General features: G+C 41.4%; 3 protein-coding genes across 4 annotated transcripts; all 3 read left to right on the forward strand.

Moving 5' to 3' along the window:
* Positions 1-4,445: 4,445 nt before the first annotated feature.
* Positions 4,446-6,776, forward strand: LOC102704319 (pentatricopeptide repeat-containing protein At1g43980, mitochondrial-like). Its single transcript, XM_015834778.2, has one exon. The coding sequence runs from the start codon at positions 4,557-4,559 to the stop codon at positions 6,507-6,509; it is 1,953 nt and encodes a 650-aa protein (XP_015690264.1). The 5' UTR covers positions 4,446-4,556; the 3' UTR covers positions 6,510-6,776.
* A 1,257-nt stretch (positions 6,777-8,033) lies between these two features.
* LOC102703664 (putative pentatricopeptide repeat-containing protein At1g77010, mitochondrial) lies at positions 8,034-12,168 on the forward strand. 2 transcript variants are annotated; one of them, XM_015834214.2, is made up of 3 exons: positions 8,034-10,434; positions 11,919-12,022; positions 12,096-12,168. In XM_015834214.2, exon 1 carries the CDS (start codon positions 8,220-8,222, stop codon positions 10,275-10,277), a length of 2,058 nt encoding a protein of 685 aa, XP_015689700.1. In that variant the 5' UTR covers positions 8,034-8,219; the 3' UTR covers positions 10,278-10,434; positions 11,919-12,022; positions 12,096-12,168. The 2 variants fall into 2 exon arrangements, with proteins under 2 accessions (XP_015689700.1, XP_015689701.1); XM_015834215.2 differs by having other exon boundaries at positions 11,932-12,022.
* A 5,032-nt stretch (positions 12,169-17,200) lies between these two features.
* On the forward strand, positions 17,201-18,673 carry LOC121053972 (U-box domain-containing protein 4-like). The gene is made up of 2 exons (XM_040522708.1): positions 17,201-18,192; positions 18,302-18,673. Exons 1-2 carry the CDS (start codon positions 17,236-17,238, stop codon positions 18,395-18,397), a joined length of 1,053 nt encoding a protein of 350 aa, XP_040378642.1. The 5' UTR covers positions 17,201-17,235; the 3' UTR covers positions 18,398-18,673.
* The last annotated feature ends 2,632 nt before the right edge of the window (positions 18,674-21,305 follow it).

The raw sequence follows: 21,305 nt of genomic DNA on the forward strand, positions 1-21,305 counted from the left end.
ATTTAATACTCTTTCTCGTGTAAATACTCGACCAAAACTCAACCCATATTAGATTGTCCAAGGGAATCCTAAGGGTATAGCGCCTACAGAAGAGGGGGTTTAAAATATTTGTTTACACCCAACCTCCACACGATGCATATGAGTTTCTATAATTAGGTGATTCCATATTTCAATCGAGAAAGCAATCGAAGTGGTACAATAAATATTTTGGTTGTGATTCTAATACTCCCTCCATCCCTAAATATTTGACGCCATTGACTTTTTTATACACATTTAACTACTCATCTTATTCAAAAATTTTACATACTTATTAACTATTTTTATATCATTTTATTATTGTTAAATATATTGTTATTGTATAAATATAGTTTTACATATTTTTTTTAAAAATGAATAAGACGAATAGCCAAACGTATATAAAAAAGTCAACGACATCAAACATTTAGGGACGGAGGTAGTATTTGTGTAGAAGCTCATGACAAAGAAACCACCCTAGCATGTTCAAATGTATTTATGGTTGTGTCTCATTGTGTTGAACTTTTCTTGTATTAGCTCTTACATGAGACGTGGTTTTTTAAAAAAATTTCAATATCTACTACTTAACTCAGGTGCTACACTAGATTATTTTTGTGTGGAGCACCTAAACTATCCATTCCATTTTGGATAGTGCAAAAGTTGGATAATAAAATACAACAGGATAAATCATTCTACACATCTCGGCTATTTTGTCTAATAACATCACTCAACTACAGAATTAGACATTTTATTACCAAAACTAGCCAAAATATATCCCCGTAAGCCAATACTATTATCTAGTTTTAATGATTTTGATGTCACGTAGTAATCAAGATATATAAAGGAGAGTAAAAAAATATAAGTAAAAGCACATGTTTTGTCGTCAAAACCATGAAAACCATTAGGAGGCTGTTATTGCGAGGTATCTTGTTTTGAAAAGGTATGATATAAGGTAGTTATGAAATTCTCACAAATATTATGACATCTGTCGGTACCAAACAGGTATTAGTTGATGCGATGATGCACATCGGTATTAGTGTATCCTCCCTTGGCAGTTATGGTGGTCTCCATCCGTCTCAGCGCAAGTGCAGTGACGCTTCCTCATCCTTCCTAGCTTGACGATGACAGTGTGGTGACGCTCTCCACCCTCCCCGCCCGGGGTGTTATGCGACTGCTCTCGACATGACAGCCACGGCCTTCTTCCCCAGGTGAGAATTTTTTATTTTTAAACAATTATAATAAATAATTTTATTACTAAACGTCGAAAGAAAATATTTTTATATATTGAACCTTTTAGCCACACCACCAACACTAGCGTGATAAGAGTCACGTATAGTATTTGGCGTGACAGAATTGCCATGCCACTGACACTGGTATATTGCAGTCTTGTTAATGCTATGGGAGTTTGTCGTGTCAACCAGCTTACATGACAGTGTTGTCTTGCCACACCACCAGTACTGGCGTGGTCAAAAGGTTTATACGACCAAAATATTTTCTTTGAGGTTTAGTAATAAAATTTATTTAGAAGATTTTTTTTAAAAAAACTCCCAGGTCAGAGGAGGAGCAACAGGAGCACCACGGAGTAGCGGTCTTTGGAGGAAGAGAATGAGAGGATTCCATTCTATAGCATTTTTGAAACCAATATTGAAACCATGTTGAATTTCACTTTGGAACACTTTGGCTGCTTTCAATTGCTGCGGGGTGTAAATATTCCATTTTGAAGTTGAGAAGTGTCTTTTAATCAAATATAGTATTTAAGGAGTGTAATATATATGGACCTATCACCGATACAAACACATCTTCTTTGGTCACAGAATAAAAAAGAAACCACAAACGCCTCTTTCGATTATATATTCCCCTTACCTGAACTCATTATTAATTTTGCGGGATGAACATATTTTTCTCATGTTTTCACCATGCATAACTTGAAATAAATTAGGGTACCATATAAAAGTTAGATTTGTCAAAAAAAAAACACTCTGTTAAAAGTTTCCCTCATAATGCTCCCATGCAGAATTAGGATTTTCCTTTGGTATCAATAGTATTTGTGTGGGGAGCTCATGACCAACCTATATGACAAACATATATTTTTTAGATGGATATATGTTACTTAAATGCAGGAAAATTATCAAAATCATTTTCATTATTACCAAAAATCCAATCATACTAAACCAGATGTAGAATTATCATTACATAATAAAAAAAAGGGAAGTTCAAGAGAGCAACTGTGCTCGACATGCCATTACCATTGTTCTTGAGTTGGACAATGTAACTGCAAATTTAACATGCTTTTATATGATTAATTAGTTTCTAGAGCAGCAAGTCACAGGTACAGTTTTGGATCTAGCGACAGCAAACCGACCTTTTAAGCCGTACCATCGACGACCTTTTCAATTTTGTCGTTTGAGTTCATGCATGTACCAGCTGTTGTTGATCTAGCTAGCTAGAGCTAGCCGGCCAGCTTTTGCATGCATCATGACAACCACGATGACAAATGGTTGAGATTGATGTCTGAACTAATCACTCTCTCCACTTGCAACTTGCAACAGATCACAAGAACCATTGTTAGTGAATGATAGCGGATTAGTTACTCTCCGATCACGAGAACTGGAGTATCATTTTTTTTTTCAAGAAACATCATTTTGAACATTGGTTCAGCTTTACAAATGAAACTTTGTTGCCGCAAAAAAGAACTTGAGGAAAATTGAAGTACTATTGGATTAATATAGTTTTAAAACCTTATCAAACCGGCCGTAATATTATGTAAACATTTTCCAAGAGAATTAAACCCATTCCTAGAACTTTCATCTATCCAATCAGAATATATGTAGATGCTCAAATAATCGCTAAGGTAGTAACTATTTTCTGCATTTTACATTATAAGATATTATCACTAAATTCATATGGATACTAATAAATTTGGACACATATATAAAACATATTTATTAATCCATAATGAATCTAGCTAGGTAGGGTCAAATCATCGGAATGGATGGAGTATTAGCTTTTTGCTGCAAGTTATAGTGGCTATCTTGTAATTAGGGTCAAACCTAATTTAGGCCGCTCAGAAGCATAATATGCTATTGGGGGCTGACCCTAGGGGGTCGAGAGGTGCTGTCGCTATAGGCCCCCAAATTTTAGGGGCCCCACCCCTAAATTTTTAGGTCACATGTATAATAACTTTTATATAAATATTATTTCTGAATGCAATTTAAATGTGTACAACAATAATTAATATATATATAATAGTTTTTTCTACCCTCCTAAAAATAACCTCGAGGGTACCCCATTTTTCCCATTTTTTATACAGAAGTTAGTACCTTGTGATACAATATACCTTAAGATACCATAGTTTTACACTAAAATTTTTGGTACTTCAAGTTATTTCTCAAGAATGGTAAAAAAACTTGATATATAAAATATATATTTCTATTGTTTATTATTATATAGTATGATAATGGCCTCCATAATTAGTTTTGCACTAGGGTCTTGAAAAGTTAGACCGGCCCTGGCTAGTCCTAATTTATTTGGACCGGTGGAGATGTGTAAGGCTTGCAAGTGTTTTTTCTTGCCCGCTTCCTTCTTTTCTATGGATTAAACCCATCCTTCTATACTTAAAGAAAGGGAGGCCTTACAACACTGGCCCCCATCGTTTCGCTTTTTAGAGGAATAAGTGAAAACATGTTTTTGCAAACGAAAAACAATTTACAGGTAAAATTCTTATATACGTGTCCATAGCGACTCAAAAGCGAAATGTGCAAAATAAACCATGATAAATTAAGTTCAAAAATTCAAATTTTGGCTTAGAAGCAGTTGCAACTGCGAAACGATGGAGCCCTCTTGTTGATCTTATTCCTTTGCAAATACCTATATATTTTCCAAAAATACAAAAGCCCAATAATGCAGCCCTACTCGTTTGGGCCAGCCCACATCGGGCCTTAGCCTTTTCGAAGGCCAGCAGCCCATTTCTGTTTAGCCCAATAGCCCAGAGGCAACAGCCAAACCCTAGCCAACAGCCTCTCTCACCGATCACCGCCTCCTCCAATCTCCCTCTCGCTCTCCCCAGACTCCAGTCCTGCTCCTGGCGGAGGGCGGCGGACGGCCAGCGCTGCAGCAGTGCAGCGCGCCACTGCGCCAGCTGGCCAGCGCCGGCAGCCTGGCTGGGGGAGCCCGCGACCGCGCGAGGCCGAGGCGGAGGGGGCGCGGGCGCGGGGTCGCAGTGCTTGCCGGCGGTGGCGCCGCCGCCAGGCCGCCACGGTTTGGCTCTTCGCAGGCTGAAGGAGACAAGGAGTGAAGGGTGAAGGCCAGCAAGGCAACAAATCCAGCAAATCCAAAGGCAAGTAATTTTTTCTATTCTCAATTTTTACCCCTTTCCTTTCTTAGTTTCTTGTCAATTGGTCAATTAGAAATTTGTTTTGATTTAATAGATGAAGAGGAGCAGAACTATAAAATCGTTTTAATTTTTATCAAGCCCAGTCCTCAAGCGAACCCCGTCGGAGCGTCGCCGAGTCGGCAATGGCGGCACCAGTCGTTCCGCCACCATGCCTCGACCACCAGTTCCCACCGTCTCCACCCTCTCCGCGCTCCTTGCCGGCTGCGTTTCCGTCAGCGCTGCCGCTGCGCTCCATGCTCGCCTACTCAAGTCCTCCCGCCTGTTCCGGCCAGTCTTCCTTGCCAATTGCCTCGCGGCGGCCTACTCTCGCCTCGGCGCTGCCCCGTCTGCCGTCGCCATGCTACGCCACGCGCCGGAGGCCAACATATTCTCCCGCAATATCCTCCTCAGCGCGACGCTCAAGTCCCGTGACCTCCTTGCTGCGCGCAGGCTGTTTGACGAAATGCCTGACAAGGATGCAGTTGCCTACAACTCCATGATGTTGGGCTACATCGATGGTGGGCGCTCCGTTGAGGCTTTAAGCCTCGTTCCAGCAATGTTGGAGGCAGGCGTCAGGCTTAGCGGCTTCACCTTCTCCATTGTTTTGTCAGCTGTTCGGGTTGGTCGCCATGGGTTACAGGTTCATGCAGCTGCTGTCCGCAACCATTTCACACATCAGAATTCTGTAGTCAGCAATGCACTCATCAATATGTATCGGCGTGTTGGCCTCATGGAACATGCAGTGCAGGTGTTTTGGAGTATGAGTGGACATGATATTGTTTCTTGGAATTCTATCATGTCAGTTTACAGGGATGATGGCCAGTGCAATTGGGTGTTTGACTGTTTCCAGTTGATTAGGAGCCATGGGTTCTTTGTTGATGACTGCAGTTTGTCCATAGTGCTTAGCGCGTGCATAGATGCTGACGATTTCTCTAAGGGTGACCAATTGTTGGCCCATTGTGTCAAAATGGGTCATCTTACAAATTCTCTCATTTGTAGTGCTGCTATTAGCCTATTATGTGCATCTGACAGACTTGCTGATGCTGTTTGGCTTTTTGAAGGAATGGCAACATGGGACTCTGAAACTTGTAATGCAATGATATCAGGCTATGCAAGGAGAGGATTAATGGAACAAGCTCTGGGCCTTTTTGCAACAGCACTGCAAAATAGTGTTCTCCCAACTGGGTTTACTTTTGCGAGTGTCCTGAGATGGAGTTCGTGTTTTGGTTTGGTGGAACAAGGCACTCAAATTCACGCCTTGATTTTTAAACTTGGGCTTGAAGATGATTTAATCATTGCCACTGCACTTGTTGACATGTACTGCAAATTAGCTTCCTTGAAACATGCCAAGAAAATCTTCAAGAGGGTAAGTGTCAAGGATTTGGTATTGTGGAATACAATGATCATTGGTCTTTCACACAATGGGAGAGGTAAAGAAGCTCTTCAAGTGTTTCGGCAGATGTTGAACTATAATATCCAACCAGACAGGATTACACTTTCTGGTGTTTTATCTGCCTGTAGCTTGGAAGGTCTGGTGAAAGAATTAATAAAAATCGTCCTTTTTGAAAACAAATACCATATTGTTCCTGGCGTGGAGCATCACACATGTGTTGTTGACATGTTAAGCCGTGCAGGACTGCTTAGAGAGGCAGTAGATTTTGTCGAGAGCAAGATGCAAAAGTGTATTGTTGATGCTTTATCCAATATTCTCGGGGCCTCGTTGGTCAAAAAGGACTTTGGCATGGCAGAAATTATTGCAGAAAAGCTGATGAAACTGAAGCCTCAATCCTCGCTACCATATGTTGTTCTTGCTCGATCTTATGGCACCAGATGTAAGTGGGAAAGCATGGCCAGAATGTGGAGGTCAATGGAACATCAAGGAACAAAGGAAGTTGAGGAATGTAGTTGGATCTCTATCAAGAATCAAATCCATGTGTTTACTTCTGTACAAATATTGCATCATGGTAGAGAAGCTACATATTCAATGTTAGATCTGTTGTCTTGGGACATGATGCAACATAGATATGTTCCTAGGCATGTTGAATTTATGTATACACAAGAAGAGCCAAGTAACAGTGAGATATCAGGTTGTCATCAGCTGTTCTGTGATTATTCTTCATAAGGCATGAATCAAGTTACCTTGTCTTGACCTTATGGTTGATAATGACAAGATTCAGAATTTCAGAGTACCATACAAGCAAACATCAGGAATTCCAAAAAGATGTATTGCATTGTTTGAAATTCATTAAGTGATACGTTAGGTTGCATTTGTTAGCTCCTCCTCTGTAAACTTAAAATATTATCCATATCTGTGGAGATTAAAGTGTTAGGAACCAGACTCTGTTAATATGATTCATATTCATTATGAATTAAGCCGCAAAATGAATTAGTATCAAGTGTCCCAAGTTCCATCCACTTCATCAGTCTGCCTCTCAATTATCTGATTTCTTCCTATCCACACAGACATCCTCTCCTGTGAGCATTATTCTTCCTTTAAATTGACTGCCAGCCTCCTTTATATGGCGCTTACTATGCGATACTAGTTCCATAATATATTCACTAACTTGGAAGTGATTTAGTGGCCATTTTTGTTTAGGAGATTCAGGAATTTCTTGTGTATGAAGCTTATAAATTCAAATACAAGACAGAACCAATTGACTTCTTGTAATATTTTACTTGACTAATGACAAGGTTTAGTGCTGTACCTATGCTGATTTTTTTGCCTTCCTGTAACATTTTACTTGGCTAATGATAAGACACTTTGATATGTTGAAAAATTGTCAATTAGTGCTCTAGTCCTATGTGTTATAAATAATTTCGGTTTATGATTAAATTCTATGAATATATGAAATTATGCTCAATTTTAGTACTATGTGATATTATACATGCCGAATAGAAGGCTTTTGGCTGTAAATTTTGTTTGGCCTCTTTATATTTTGACTATACAACCTCCCAATCCTGGCCTGCTCCTGCTTCTTTTACTAACTGAAACTCCCAGTAGCCATAGGGCTCTATGTCTGTATTCTCCTAAACGTTCTCAATCTCTAATATTAAGATGAAATGTGGGCAGTGAATTTGGCATTTGGTAAGTTGATGTTATAAACATGAAAAACTAATCAAAGCTATGTGATTACTTTCTTTTTCATGGTGACTCGAAACCTAGGAATACTATCAGAACAAAATAATGAGTTATCAGGTATGAACTTAGTCCTTCTGTTCCATATTATAAGACATTTGAATTTTCCCTAATTCAAACTTTTTCATGTGACCAATTTTGTAGGAAAAAAGTAGCAACATCTAGAACGCAAAATTAGTTCCATTAAATCCACCGTTGAATATATTTTTTTAGTATATTTGTTCTGTGTTGGCTGTAAAGTTGGTCAAACTTTTAACAAGTTGGAAAATGTCTGATAATATGGAAAGTAGGGAGTACTTTTCTTTTCAAATGGAATGTGGGCATTGGACTCTAATATGTGAAATTCCTAATACTTTAGGACTTGCAATTCCCCAATCAGTGCCAACATGCTTTCTTAATGTGATTTGGATATAGTTTGTGCCTTTCTGGACATACATCAATTGCTTTCCATTTTTCCTTGTGTGTAGGACACTGTTGGTATAGGGGTTGGAGAGCAGGGGATTATACATTTATACTTTTCCCCACTATGAGGCTCCACCTTAACTAATGTTTTGACTTGCTTCTGCCACTGCAGCTAAGTTCTTGATAAGGAGTTCAGTGGTGGTGGCCAGTAGCTAATGATATGGTGATGCAGTGAGTGCAGCACAGCAGCTTCACAGTTTGCTTCCAGGGCCTCCTGTCCTGTTCAGTTTTTAAATGGCTGTGGCGATAGATGTCCGCAGCTGTATCCAACTCCTCCGCTCCTGCAGTGCTGTGGCCGGTCAGCAACTGCATCAGCTCCTTCTCAAGTCTGGCCATGTCCCGTCATCCCTGCCGCCCTCTAACTCCTTGCTCCTCATGTATGCACGCTGCTCCCCGCTCTACTGCCATGATGCACACCACCTGTTCAATGAAATGCCCATCAAGAACTGCTTTTCCTACAACTCTGTTATCGCAGCCCACCTTAACTCTGGAGACCGCCATGCAGCACTCAATATCTTCCGATCTATGCCTGAGAAGAACACCTTCTCATGGAATACAATCATAACTGGCATGGTATCCACAGGTGATCTTGACATGGCTCGGTCTCTGCTGATTCAAATGCCCATCAAGGATGCTGTGGCTTGCAATGCTGTTTTGCATAGGTATGTCCGATGTGGCCGGGTGGATGAGGCATTTGATCTGATCAGGAAGGTTAGTCTGCATTGCAATGGTGCAGAGGCCACCTCACCATGGAATGACCCATTTGTGCTTGCAACGGTTGTTGGTGCTTGTGCTGATAGGATGAAGTACAATTTTGGCAGGCAGGCTCATGCTCGGATGGTGGTCTCCAGGATTGAACTCGATTTGGTATTGAGTTGCGCATTGGTCGACATGTATTGTAAATGTGGGGATTTGGATTCTGCCCGGTGCGTCCTTAATGGTTTAACACAGGTTGATGAGTTCTCACTTTCTGCACTCATATATGGCTATGCTTCTTTTGGACAATTGGATGAGGCACTGCAAATTTTTGACAAAAAGGAGAAGCCTAGTATTGTATTGTGGAATTCTCTTATCAGTGGCTGTGCATTTGCCTGCTGTGGAAATGATGCTTTTGCTTTTGTTGTAAGGATGATGCGATCAAATGTGTCACCCGATTCTTCAAGTTATTCCAGCATTTTTAATGTATGTGGTTTTTCAGGCATGGTGAATCATGGGCAGCAGATTCATGGGTATGGTCTAAAAAGTGGAGCAGTCAATGACCTGATAGTAGCAAGTGCACTCATCGACTTCTACTCAAAATGTGGCCTCTGGGAGGAGGCTTGCAGAGCTTTTAGAGAGCTTAGGTTTCATGATACCATAGTGCTCAATTCAATGATCACTGTTTACTCAAACTGTGGGCGGATAGAAGAAGCAAGAAGAGTTTTTGATATGATCACTAACAAGAGTTTGATCTCATGGAATTCTATGGTTGTTGGGTTGAGCCAGAATGGGCATGCCACTGATGCACTTGGGCTATTCTGTGAGATGCATCGGTTTGGTTTGCGGCTTGACAAGGTTGCTATAGCCAGTGCTCTGAGTGCATCGAGCAGCATTTGCTCTATTAATTTTGGAGAGCAGATTTTTTCTCTAGCCACTGTTCTTGGTCTGCAAGCTGACCATGTTGTTGCGTCTTCACTCATTGATTTGTATTGCAAATGTGGAAGCCTAGCAAATGGGTGCAGGATTTTTGCTGAAATCGATAAGCTAGATGAGGTCTTATGGAACTCAATGCTGAGTGGTTATGCTTCCAATGGGTATGGACATGAAGCATTGGAACTCTTGGAGTTGATGAAAACTAAGGGTATAAAGCCAAGTGAACGAACATTTATTGGTGTCCTTTCTGCATGCTGCCACTCTGGACTTGTGAGAGAGGGCCTAACTTGGTTTCAGCGGATGGATGCAGACTTCAGTGTGAGTCCATCAGCTGAGCATTACGCATGTGTGACTGACCTCTTAGTACGTGCGGGTCAGCTGGAAGAAGCAGTTGAATTCATTGAGAAAATGCCCTTTAAAGCTGATGCAATAAGCTGGACAACTGTTATTGGTGGGTGCAAAGCTCTGGGCAATGAGGCCGTGATGCAGAAGTTGGTGAAGAAGCTGATGGAGATGGAATCATCACATCCTAGCTTGTATGTGCAACTGTCCAGTGGGCTTGCTGCTCAAGGGGATTGGGTTAAATCTGCAGAAATGAGGAGTATGATGCATGAGAGAAGAATTAAGAAGAACCCTGGTTTCAGTTGGATTGACTCTTAGAAATTATTGGTCAATCAGTTTATGTGTTTGGAGTGGTTTGTCCACCGAAAGCATCCCTTTACAACAGCTTAACAGGAAAATTTGTTACTGCTACATAAACCACATGCAGGAATGTTACTGGTTTTCCCATCTCTGTCATCTTTTTCTTCTGTGGCAGGTAGCATCATCTTCCATCCCCCAAGTCTTGTTCAAAGCCCATGTTCTATACAGCGTACTTTTTAGATGCTTTCTTTCCTTCTTTCTCAGATTTATTAATAGTCTAAACACCCCGTAGAATGCAATGTACAGAAACCCAGTTCGCATAAACTTGCTCTAGATGCATGTCTCGAAGAGTTCTTTCTGTAGAATAATACTATCTGTTTTCCAATTTGAAAACAGTTTGCTACTTAATTTTAGTAACTGTTCATATTAGCCAACCATAGTTGCTACTACCCTCTGTCCCATAAAGACTTAATTTGTAGCTACCCTCATTTGTCACACAAACACTTCATTTGTTGGGCAATTATTACGTTGGAGTTTGGTAAAGTGGGGGAAACATGCATTGGTTATCCAAATATGCAAAATTATAAGTCATACTTAAAGTTCACATAATATTAAATCAAATTATAACAAAATAGTTAATAATTATATAGTTTTTAAAATAAGACAAATGGTCAAACATAAACATAAAAGTCAACGTCGTCATATAAAAAAACATGGAGGGAGTATAATTTTTAAATCCATATACTGCAGACTTTAGTGGAGAAGAATATGTAGACGATTTGGGGCCATAGCTTTTGGTCTACTAGTAAGTTACTCGTTCTTTGCAACGGGACATTAAGTTATAATATGATATTGATTGTTTATGGGTCCATTGGGAATGAACCCAATGGATTAGATCAAGGAAAAAACAAAAGTTTTTATTTGTTCTGATTTTCTTGTGAACGTGGTGGCCTGCACGTGGGGAAGCAATTGATTTTTTTTTCATTTTTATTGTGGTCATTTGGATTTTCGATTTTCTTATGGTGGGAGCATGAATTTTCGGTTTTCTCGGGGTGGGAGAGAACTACATGCGAGGGGAAAGGGAGGACAGACGACTGTGCTTTTAGAGTAGTAAGATAGATGAAACTTATGTTACATGTGATTTTGTGACCTCCAAGTAATAAGAGAAGGGATGATGAGGTGAACATGTCACATTTAGTTAGCATTCCTTTCTGCCTTTTGAATATGGTGATTTTGTGACCTCCAAGTAATAAGAGAAGGGATGATGAGGTGAACATGTCACATTTAGTTAGCATTCCTTTCTGCCTGTTGAATATGGTGGAGTTTGAAACAATTCAGCAGTAGTCACTACCCAAATACCAAACTTGCGATTGACATCTATGAAACACCTTAAAATAATTGCAATTACGACCTTTTACTAATTTTCCAAACAATCACTTTTGGTTGATAATGTTTATTTCATTTGTATGATTGCTTGGTTGGGTGTTTTGTATTGCCCACATAGGAAATTAATTAGTCCTAGTGCTCACTATGTCCTAAGTATATTGGTTGATGTAGCAACCTGGAAAGCTCTATCTGCACAGTGGATACGTTATCTCTAGTATGAGCAATACTGTTCAACTCTTTTGTTGATTAGCTCTTCCATTGGTACATTTGAAGATTTCATTTTCAGCACCATGAAGCATTTTACATCAAGTTCCTGAAGGACCATGTTGGGGTATACTGGAGAGAAGGTGCTCTTTTGGAGACAATCACTCCACCAGGTGTCCTAATTGCTGTTTTCCTTTCCCCCCTTCTTTGTTTGAATCTTTCACTAATTTGAAACTCTGCTACTAGGTTTTCATCCGAAGCTGCTTTGGATAACCCAATTTGAGCCAATACAGGTTACACTTCAAACAGACCAGGCAAGTGGATCTACCTTTCCACCATCGTTTTGTGCAGATATATATCCGCCAAATTTTATAGTTTATATGTAAATTGTTATATCTATTTCTTTGGATTGCTGCTTATTTAGAGTTTGAACTGCCCAGTTCAAAGGTTAAGTCATTATTATATATACCCGAAGAAGATCGCACTGTCTTAAGCAGAGAAGAATGCACAGCCGCACAGGTGAGCAAGATCCTCATGGAAAAGGACAGCTCCAAAAGGCAGCAACAGATTGATAATGAGATGTTCCTTGCCCGAGAGAAAGCTCTTACAGATGCAAACTATTATGTACACATGCACATTTACTCATGGTTTACACACACCATACAAGTTATTGTGTTGAAATGAGCATTTTATGAGTTGTTGCACTAGATTACACCCTCCTCACAAGTTCGTGTATCGTAGATGTAGTTTACGCACTTGTTGACATGTACTGCAAATTAGCTTCCTTGAAACATGCCAAGAAAATCTTCAGGAGGGAAACTGTCAAGGATTTGGTATCGTGGAATACAATGATCATTGGTCTTCGCACAAAGGGAGAGGTAAAGAAGCTCTTCAAGTGTTTTGGCAGATGTTGAACTGTAATACCCAACTAGACAGGATTACACTATCTGGTGTTTTATCTGCTTACAAAAATTTGTTCTACTAGCGTAATCGTTTGTCAAAGCTTTATCCTAATAAAACAAAATACGTCTTACAATTTTGAAATGGATGAAGTATATTTTGACTTGGCTAACAGAGTTATTATAAATTTGGTTATTATAAAAAATGCATCTCTTTAGTTATTCTCTCTATCCACAAGTGTAAGCACTTTACACTGACAAGATCATCAATATACTATTTTGATAAATACTATCTACAAAAACAAACTATCTTAAATAGAAAGACTTGCATACTATTTTATGATAAGTCTAGTAATACCATGCTTATGTCGTTAATTTGCATTATCTTTTGTTATTGATTATTAGAGTTTAAATTGTTCAACTTGTCAAATATGTAAGAACATAATGATTTAATTTATTCCAATACATCTTAGCATAAGATAGAGTGGTACCTAGTTCTTAAGTATTGAGACGAGAAAATTGTATATCTATCACTCTTAACATGTTATTTCACTGAAATACCATCGATTCAATAAAATACCATTGTTAACCTGTGCAACCAGCGGGTATACCATTATGGGACAGAAATGCCCTTGGCTCCACACGTACCTTGTACCCATCGTCGTGGCGTTCGTAGCTAGAGGCCTCCTGCTTCCGCTTGATGCTCCCGTCGATGAGCACCCTCTTGCCGTCCAGCTTCCTGAAGCTGTCGCCATGCACGGGCTCCCACCACTACTGCTCGAGCGACACCTCAAAAAACATGGTGTGGCCCATCTGCTCTAGCCAGTCTCCTTGATGAGGAAGGAGGTGTATCGTTTCCCGATGGACGTTGACGTCGTCGTCGTCGCTGGGAAGGCGCTGAGGAGGAAGTTGTTGGTGCCAGCGAGCCGGCGCGATCGGAGCATAGTGTTCAGGCCTGAAGCCTCATTGAGGTCGAAGTGCTTCAGCTTGGAGGTGTACATGCGCCAGTACTTTTACGGTAGAGGGAGTAGGGGAATCTGTCGCAAGCAGCAGACCTCATGGTGGACCGCCCACAGCGTTGGACAATCTCGACCTGCTAGTGGCCAGCGGTGGTGACACACGGAGGGGCAGTGGGTAAGCATGCAGCAGGCTAAGCAGAGATGGGCGTGGGGGCGAGGGGAGACGCTCGAGGGGCGGCGGGGAGGGGATGGTGATGGGGAGGCGACCGTTGGTGGCTTTGAGGATTGAGAATCGGTAAGAGGAGAGAAGAAACAAAGAGAAATAGAGCCAGGGGCATTTTCGTCCCAAAAATCCAAAAAAGAAAGAAAATGATACATCTGCTGGTTGCATAAGTTAATAGTGTCATTTTATTGAAGCCCAACCTATAAATGGTATTTCCGCAATGGCTATGCCAAAAACAGGGTAGTTAGCACATTGTATTTGCCAAATTAGAAGACAACGCGTGACATACAATTAACTTGGAATCCACACATAGGATGAAGGCCTCCTCTAGAGTGCAATTTTTTTATTTGTGAATTATACTCTTATGAAATTCTAGCTCATCAAAGTCCTATGGCCAAGAAAGGTGAATGGTTATATAATATACTACTTAATGGCCTTTTTGGTGAGCTACACATCAAAGATAAAGTTTCTTTGTGTACATGATAGGAATATATACGAAAATAATAAATTGTGCAACCCAGTGTCTAGACTACAGACTACTAAACATAGATATAGGGGTTATGGGTTCAATGTCTTTGTATCCCTCAGGTATGCATTTGTATTTATGGTTGTCGTTGTCATATGCACATAAAAATGTAAAACAAAGAAAAAGATTCTACTTAACCCCCAAAGAATTGGGATTGATCCACAAACCCCTAAAGTATGAAATCGAGCATTCTATCTCCTAAAGTATTCAAATCAATTCAAATAACTTATAGGTGGTATTATAAGTAGTTTTGACGACATGAACGATGAAGTGGCGGAATATTGCTTATGTGGTAGGTGCTATTTCTTACGTGACACATGCTAGTCCATCTGGCCTAAGTCGATCTAATTGATGCATTCTCTCATTGATCAATAATTCCAAGAATTATATATTAGCTTCAATGTACTTATTTTCCAAGTTGTTATAATTATTAAAAGAAAAGTACTTAACACTCTTCATTGCCATGCCATGGTTCTTGTCATAGTCCACATGTTGAAAACCACTTATACAACCACTCTATGGGTTAATTCAATAGGTTTAAATACTATGACCTGGAAGAGAATCAAATCTGGAACATCAAAGTTAATACCGCACCCACATCACTATACCTATATGTAAAAACTAGGGTAAAACTTTTTCGAATATGACAACATAGGTCCAAAATACTCCTAAGTAAGAAAAACACATGATTACAATTTTTAGGCTCACATTACATCTGCTTAGTTTTCTTGTTAATAAGTTTTAATTTACACCTTTAAATGTAGACACGCATGGACAGAGTTAGATTTACGAGGAGTGTTTGACTTACGTACCGAATAGCTACACAACGAGGAAGATCCACCCACTAACATATTAGAGCAAGTTTAATACTATCTCTGTTTCATAACGTAAGATGTTTGACTTTTTTGTTGTAATATTTGACCGTTTGTCTTATTTAAAAATTTAGTATAAATATAAAACATAACAAGTCATGCTTAAAGTTCTTTTAATAACAAAGTAAGTCACAAGCAAAATAAATGATACATTACAAATAAAAAAGTCAAACATATTACGTTATGAAACGGAGGGAGTAATACGTAGCAGCCATCTGTATCCATCCGTAACTATAATACCAACTATAAACTGCTTCCGCTAATTTTAATGTTCTCGCATGTATTTAATGTTTGTACAGAACCAGCTCAGTTTTTTTATTTGTTTCCTTTATATCTCTATTCTTCGTATATACTCATCAGCTGGTATATATAGCATGCTATTATTCTTGACAACGCCGCTATACATACGACGAAGTAGTATAGCGTCCTCTAATATTATTAATAAGTTACTAAGAGCAACTTCAACAGCTTTCTATCCTAACTTGCCATCTCCGTTTTTTTGGCAAAGTGTAAAAAACTGTCTTCAACAGTTTGCCATCCGGGTTCCTAAATTTTAGCAATTTGCCATATCCTCTCGTTTGCGTGCATATATGGGAGTCCGGGTTTCATTTGGCATCTAGGAAAGTACGACGCTGGTTTTCTCTTGCGCCTCCGCATGGAAAATTCACGGTGCGATGTTTTCCTTTTCTCTGGAGTCTGCACGTCGCCCTCGTCGCGTTCCCGTCTTCAATATTCCGGAGTCGCCGCCGTCGACCGGTGTTCTGCCGCCGCCGCCGCCGATCGGTGTTCCGCCGCTGCCGTCGCCTGCCGTCCCGCTGCTGCCGAGGACCGTTCCCGCACGCCGCGCCCTATTCCCGCCCGCTGCGCCCTAGCGCCCGCTCGCCCGCCGCTAGCCGCCTGGCGCCGTGGCCTGGCCCCGCGCGCACGCGCCCGCGGCAGCCCGGTGTCGCCCCGAGGCCCCGTGCCGCCGCCACGCCCCAAGTGTACGCGCGCCTCGCCGCCCTCGCCGGCCGATGCCGCACCCAAACTCTGCTTCTTACGCACTCTGTTGTTGAACTCTGAACCTCTGTTCGTCAGGTTACTGTAGCAGTAAGGCAAAATTCAGAGTTTGTAGTTTCCACCGTGTGTGTTTTGCTGATAATTGGTATAAGAGAACAGGCTTTGGTCCAAGGATAATGTTGTGTTGCGTCGTGGAATTTAGGTCATCCCATCATCTCATAATTTGCATGGGCTAGAACAGCATTGACAGCTGCATACATGAAAGAGCTTCTTGTGGCACGCCGCGGGATAGATCAGGGTTGGTGTGGCTGGTGTGGGGTGCGCGATGCGACGTGATGGTTCGGGGGGCGCAGCCGGCAGCGCGGGATAGATGCGAGGTATGCGACGGCCACAAGAAGCTGGATACAATCTCCTTCAACTACCAACGGTTTTGAAAACTAATTCTGATTTTGGCAAGTTCAATATTTTAAACTTGGGGAAACGAAATTTAGGAAGCTGTTGAAGTTGCTCTAACGTGGCAAGGCAGCACCATCGTGGCAGCGTCCTCCACGCCGCCGGCAGGCTCCAGGCAGGTTTCGCTACACGACCGAACGAGGAACGACCTAATCTCCCACCCCCACCCCCCCCCCCCCCCCCCCCCCCCCCCCACACACACACACACGGATGGACGCAGTCCATGGCCATCCAGCCAAAGCCAAGGCGAAGCGCCAGCTACAGCCAGTGAACCCGCCCACCACACGTGGCGCACCAAGGCCGCTCGCTGCCCTCACCTCACGTGTGCCTCCACGAAGCCACCTACTTTATTACTCTTCCCGTAAAACCTCTACAAATACCCGGCCCTCCCCCGTCAGATCAGTCATGACACCCCAGCACCCACTGCTGACTGCACCAACGTCACCCGATCGGACATGGAGTCCCACGCGTCCGCCTCCCCTCGCCGGAGTGACAGCCGCGACTCCACCTGCTCCGACGACGCCGTGTTGAGCGAGGAGATACATCGCCTGCTGCTGTCGTACGCTGCCGGGGCCACGGACGGCGCAATCGCGGCGCTGGTGGAAGAGCTCGCGTCGCCCGCGTCGTCGCTGGACGACCTCCGCGGCGCCGCCATGGAGATCCGGCTGCTGGCCAAGCACAGCCAGGACAACCGCGTCCGGATCGTGGCCGCGGGGGCCCTGCCGCCGCTGGTGGCGCTGCTGTCGCGCGCCGACCCGCTGCTGCAGGAGCACGCCGTCACCGCGCTGCTCAACCTGTCGCTGTGCGAGGAGAACAGGGCGGCCGTCGTGGACGCCGGCGCGGTCGGCCCGCTGGTGCGCGCGCTCAAGTCGGCCGCCTCCCCGGCGGCGCGCGAGAACGCGGCCTGCGCGCTGCTCCGCCTGGCGCAGCTCGACGGCTCCGCGGCGGCGGCCATCGGACGCGCCGGCGCCGTGCCGGTGCTGGTCTCGCTCCTGGAGTCCGGCGGCGCGCGGGGGAAGAAGGACGCGGCGACGGCGCTGTACGCGCTGTGCAGCGGCGCGGCGGCGCGCGAGAACCGGGCCCGCGCGGTGGAGGCCGGCGCCGTGCGCGCGCTGCTGGAGCTGATGGCCGACCCGGAGCGCGGGATGGTGGACAAGGCGGCGTGCGTGCTGCACGCGCTGGTGGGCGGCGCGGAGGGGCGCGCGGCGGCCGTGGCGGAGGGCGGCGTCCCCGTGCTGGTGGAGATGGTGGAGAGCGGCAGCCCGCGGCAGAAGGAGATGGCGACGCTGTGCCTCCTCCACGTGTGCGCGGAGGACAGCTCCGCCTACCGCACCATGGTCGCGCGCGAGGGCGCCATCCCGCCGCTCGTCGCGCTCTCCCAGTCCTCCGCGCGCCCCAAGCTCAGAGCCAAAGTATGTACTAATGTTTAGTAATATTTGTTTATTATATTTTCTTTTGATCCAATTAATTACTTTTTTTGTTGATTACTATTTTGGATGTTTAATTATTATTTTTGCGCAGGCAGAGGTGTTGATCGCGTTGCTGCGGCAGACGACGAGCCTGCGGCCGCGCTCGTCGGTCGGTTGTGTACATACTCCGGTTGAGTTGAGCCATTGAGTGTATATTATTATTATTATTTTTATTATTTTTTGAGAGAGAGGAATGAGTTCACCTGGGCTGCGTGTCTCTTCAGTTTAGTTGCGGCTTCTTTTCTTGTCCAGCTCCGGTGTAACAGGCAGCCACCCTACGTGGTTATGTTTCTCTCTAGTATCGGCCGGAGAGGAACGGCCGAACGGGATATATTGGAATCAAATCATGCGCATGCATGGCTAATAAAGCATGTAATCATCCTATATATTTATTTGAGATGCTTTACGAACGTTATTTAACGGTGGCAGAGCTAATATAAATTCTTCATTTATATTTTTTTTACTGGTGGAAGAACTATAGATCCATGATCGATACCGTTCTACTAACAATAATACTTATGACAATATCGATGGCAGAATACTATCCCTACATAGCACTGTATATACCGACGTATATTTGGTGGAATGATTTCTGTTTTTTCTAGAAAAAAGGTGGTCAATTCATCGTCTCTCGTTTGTGAAACCAAACCGTCCAGCGAGTATGTTGGTGGAATCGAGACAAATGAGAAAATTTGTTATCTGGCGGTCGACTGATATTTTTACTATTTACGAATATACTGGAACGGCATGCCAATCGCAGTACACCGTTTACTCCTGCCGATTAAAAATGTAAGAGCAAAGAACTATTAGCCTCTTAACGCAAATATCAAATCTCAAGATGGAGCGGAGGAGAATAACGAGGAAATGATCCACTCGTCCTGCAAGAGGTAGCCGGCCTGTACACAATCTTCAATAGAAAAGGAGAAAGAAAGAGTATATGGGCTAATGAATCGAAGTAATATAGAGGTAATGTGTTGTATTTATCATCTCTTGATTAAAAAGTTGCTTACGTGAATAAAATCAGAGACATCTATCTCTCTTATAAAATTTGCTCTAACCCGTCTTGTCTGTCTCACGGTTAAATGACTTTGATACTTAATTTCCAATGCAATATACATATAAGGCAACAAAATTATTTGAGTTGTTTTCGTAATTCCTGTGCATAAATCTAAAATGACTTGCATATATAATTGGTAGGCCTTCTAAAATGACTTTCAAGTAGGATTGAAAAGAGTCCTATCTAGAAGTTGCAAAGTTATTACGTACAAAGAGGACGATCCGAGAGGACAGGAGAAAGAGCCAACATATTATTCTGCCCCTGGGCATGTATAAAAATATTTATTAGCTAAAATTTTCTATTATTATATAAGCAAACATGATGATATGAAACAGAAAAGGGATAAAAGAAAAAAAATATATGCAGGATAAAGATTTAGAATTGATTTTTAGTATTTATTAAAGGATATTTGGTTTCATGGGATTGACAAAAAAGAAAGGAGATTAAGGAAAAAATATTTTGGTGCATAAATTATAGGTAAAATCTTATGCGCGCGTTAGTCCGATTTGCTCTCCACCCGCTGATCAGGCTCTCTGACTGTATGTATGTACAGTTATTTTTTTTTAAAAAAACAACGTATTTGTAGATGAAAAATGATTTATGAATAAAAAAATTATATATGTGTTCTTAGCGATCTAAAAGCTAATGCTGAAAAATAAATTATGATAAAAAACTCTATAATTAACTCTAAATTTAAGGTTAAAAATTTAAATTTTCGCTAATAAGTAGAAACAGAAGCGAAAAGATGAGAGTGTTAGCGTGATTAATCCAAATAGCAATGCTCGTATGCGTGTACTTGTCTATTTTTTAAGCTTTGAGGACATGTATGTTTAAGATCTATTTTTACCATTATACTCCACTCAAAATATATCAAAAATAAGTACAATATTAAAATACTTTCATATTATATATTTATATATATATATATATAAAGTAATTTACTGAAACAGGAAAAAAAACTTTGTATAGGATTAGAAACAAATTAGATACGTGTTAAAATAAGGGTCTGTGTAGGTCCATAGGTTGTGTTTTTCTAATTTAAGGAAGTCCCATATTATTGGTTTTTTTAAAAAGTAACTTGCTAAATGAATAGAAGTGACATTTTATGATACTAGAAGTAACATAAGTAATTCTATAAAATAGAAGTTAAGAACAATAATAAATTTTAATAATTTAATGGATCTAGTAAATCTGAAGGCAGAGAACATGGCCCTTGGAAGTAAGACGATGTATATTGATTTGGCTATTTTAACGTACCGCTTGTTTTGTTTTGTCCCTTACGTATTTTCGTATGACTTGGCAGATTTTAAGTGGAGGGGGATATTTTTCCATGATTCTAGATGTAGTTTATGTATGTTGTAGATGTATCTAAATACCCGTGTATTGCTATGGAGAAATATGAATGATACACATATTATTAGTATTGTTCGAGACTTGTATTTTTGAGATGAAAAATAGAACCAACATATAGGGTTGTTTTAAAATATTTTATATGCATAAGGAAGTAGTTGATAAGACAATATATAATATAGTTGGTGGATGACAGATTTACTGCCACACTAAAGAAGTATATATATGTTTAGATGCTAACTTACATATAAATTATTTATATATGATAATATGTAGTTGCTGCCACGGAAAAAACTACTTTATTTGAATGCAAATGTGACAAGTTTGGCACTGCACACACCAAAACGTGCGGCCGCAAAGGGGAAATGATACATGCTATTTTCGGTATTTGTTTGGGGGCAGTAAATGGCATATTTCAACTAAAAATAATTGGTGAAAAAAATATTTATATACGTGTTCTTAACTATCTAAAAGTCAAGATTAAAAATTTAAGGTTAAAAAAATCAAAATCAACTGTAAATTTAAATTTAAGGTTAAAAATTTAAATTTTATCTTATAAGCATAAGCAGAAAAGAATTGATGAGACTCTTAGATTGGTAGTTGGTTAAAACTAATTAGTGCACATGCACTGTATATACTTAGGTCCATA

This window comes from Oryza brachyantha, chromosome 3, assembly GCF_000231095.2.
Source record: "Oryza brachyantha chromosome 3, ObraRS2, whole genome shotgun sequence".
Taxonomy (NCBI): Eukaryota; Viridiplantae; Streptophyta; class Magnoliopsida; order Poales; family Poaceae; genus Oryza; species Oryza brachyantha.

Excerpts from the sequence above, each read along its gene's own strand:
- LOC102703664 (XM_015834214.2), top strand. The coding sequence starts at position 8,220 with ATGGCTGTGGCGATAGATGTCCGCAGCTGTATCCAACTCCTCCGCTCC.
- LOC121053972 (XM_040522708.1), top strand. The coding sequence starts at position 17,236 with ATGGAGTCCCACGCGTCCGCCTCCCCTCGCCGGAGTGACAGCCGCGAC. Across the intron at positions 18,193-18,301 it reads GCCCCAAGCTCAGAGCCAAA|GCAGAGGTGTTGATCGCGTT; the intron begins GTATGTACTAAT and ends ATTTTTGCGCAG.
- LOC102704319 (XM_015834778.2), top strand. The coding sequence starts at position 4,557 with ATGCCTCGACCACCAGTTCCCACCGTCTCCACCCTCTCCGCGCTCCTT.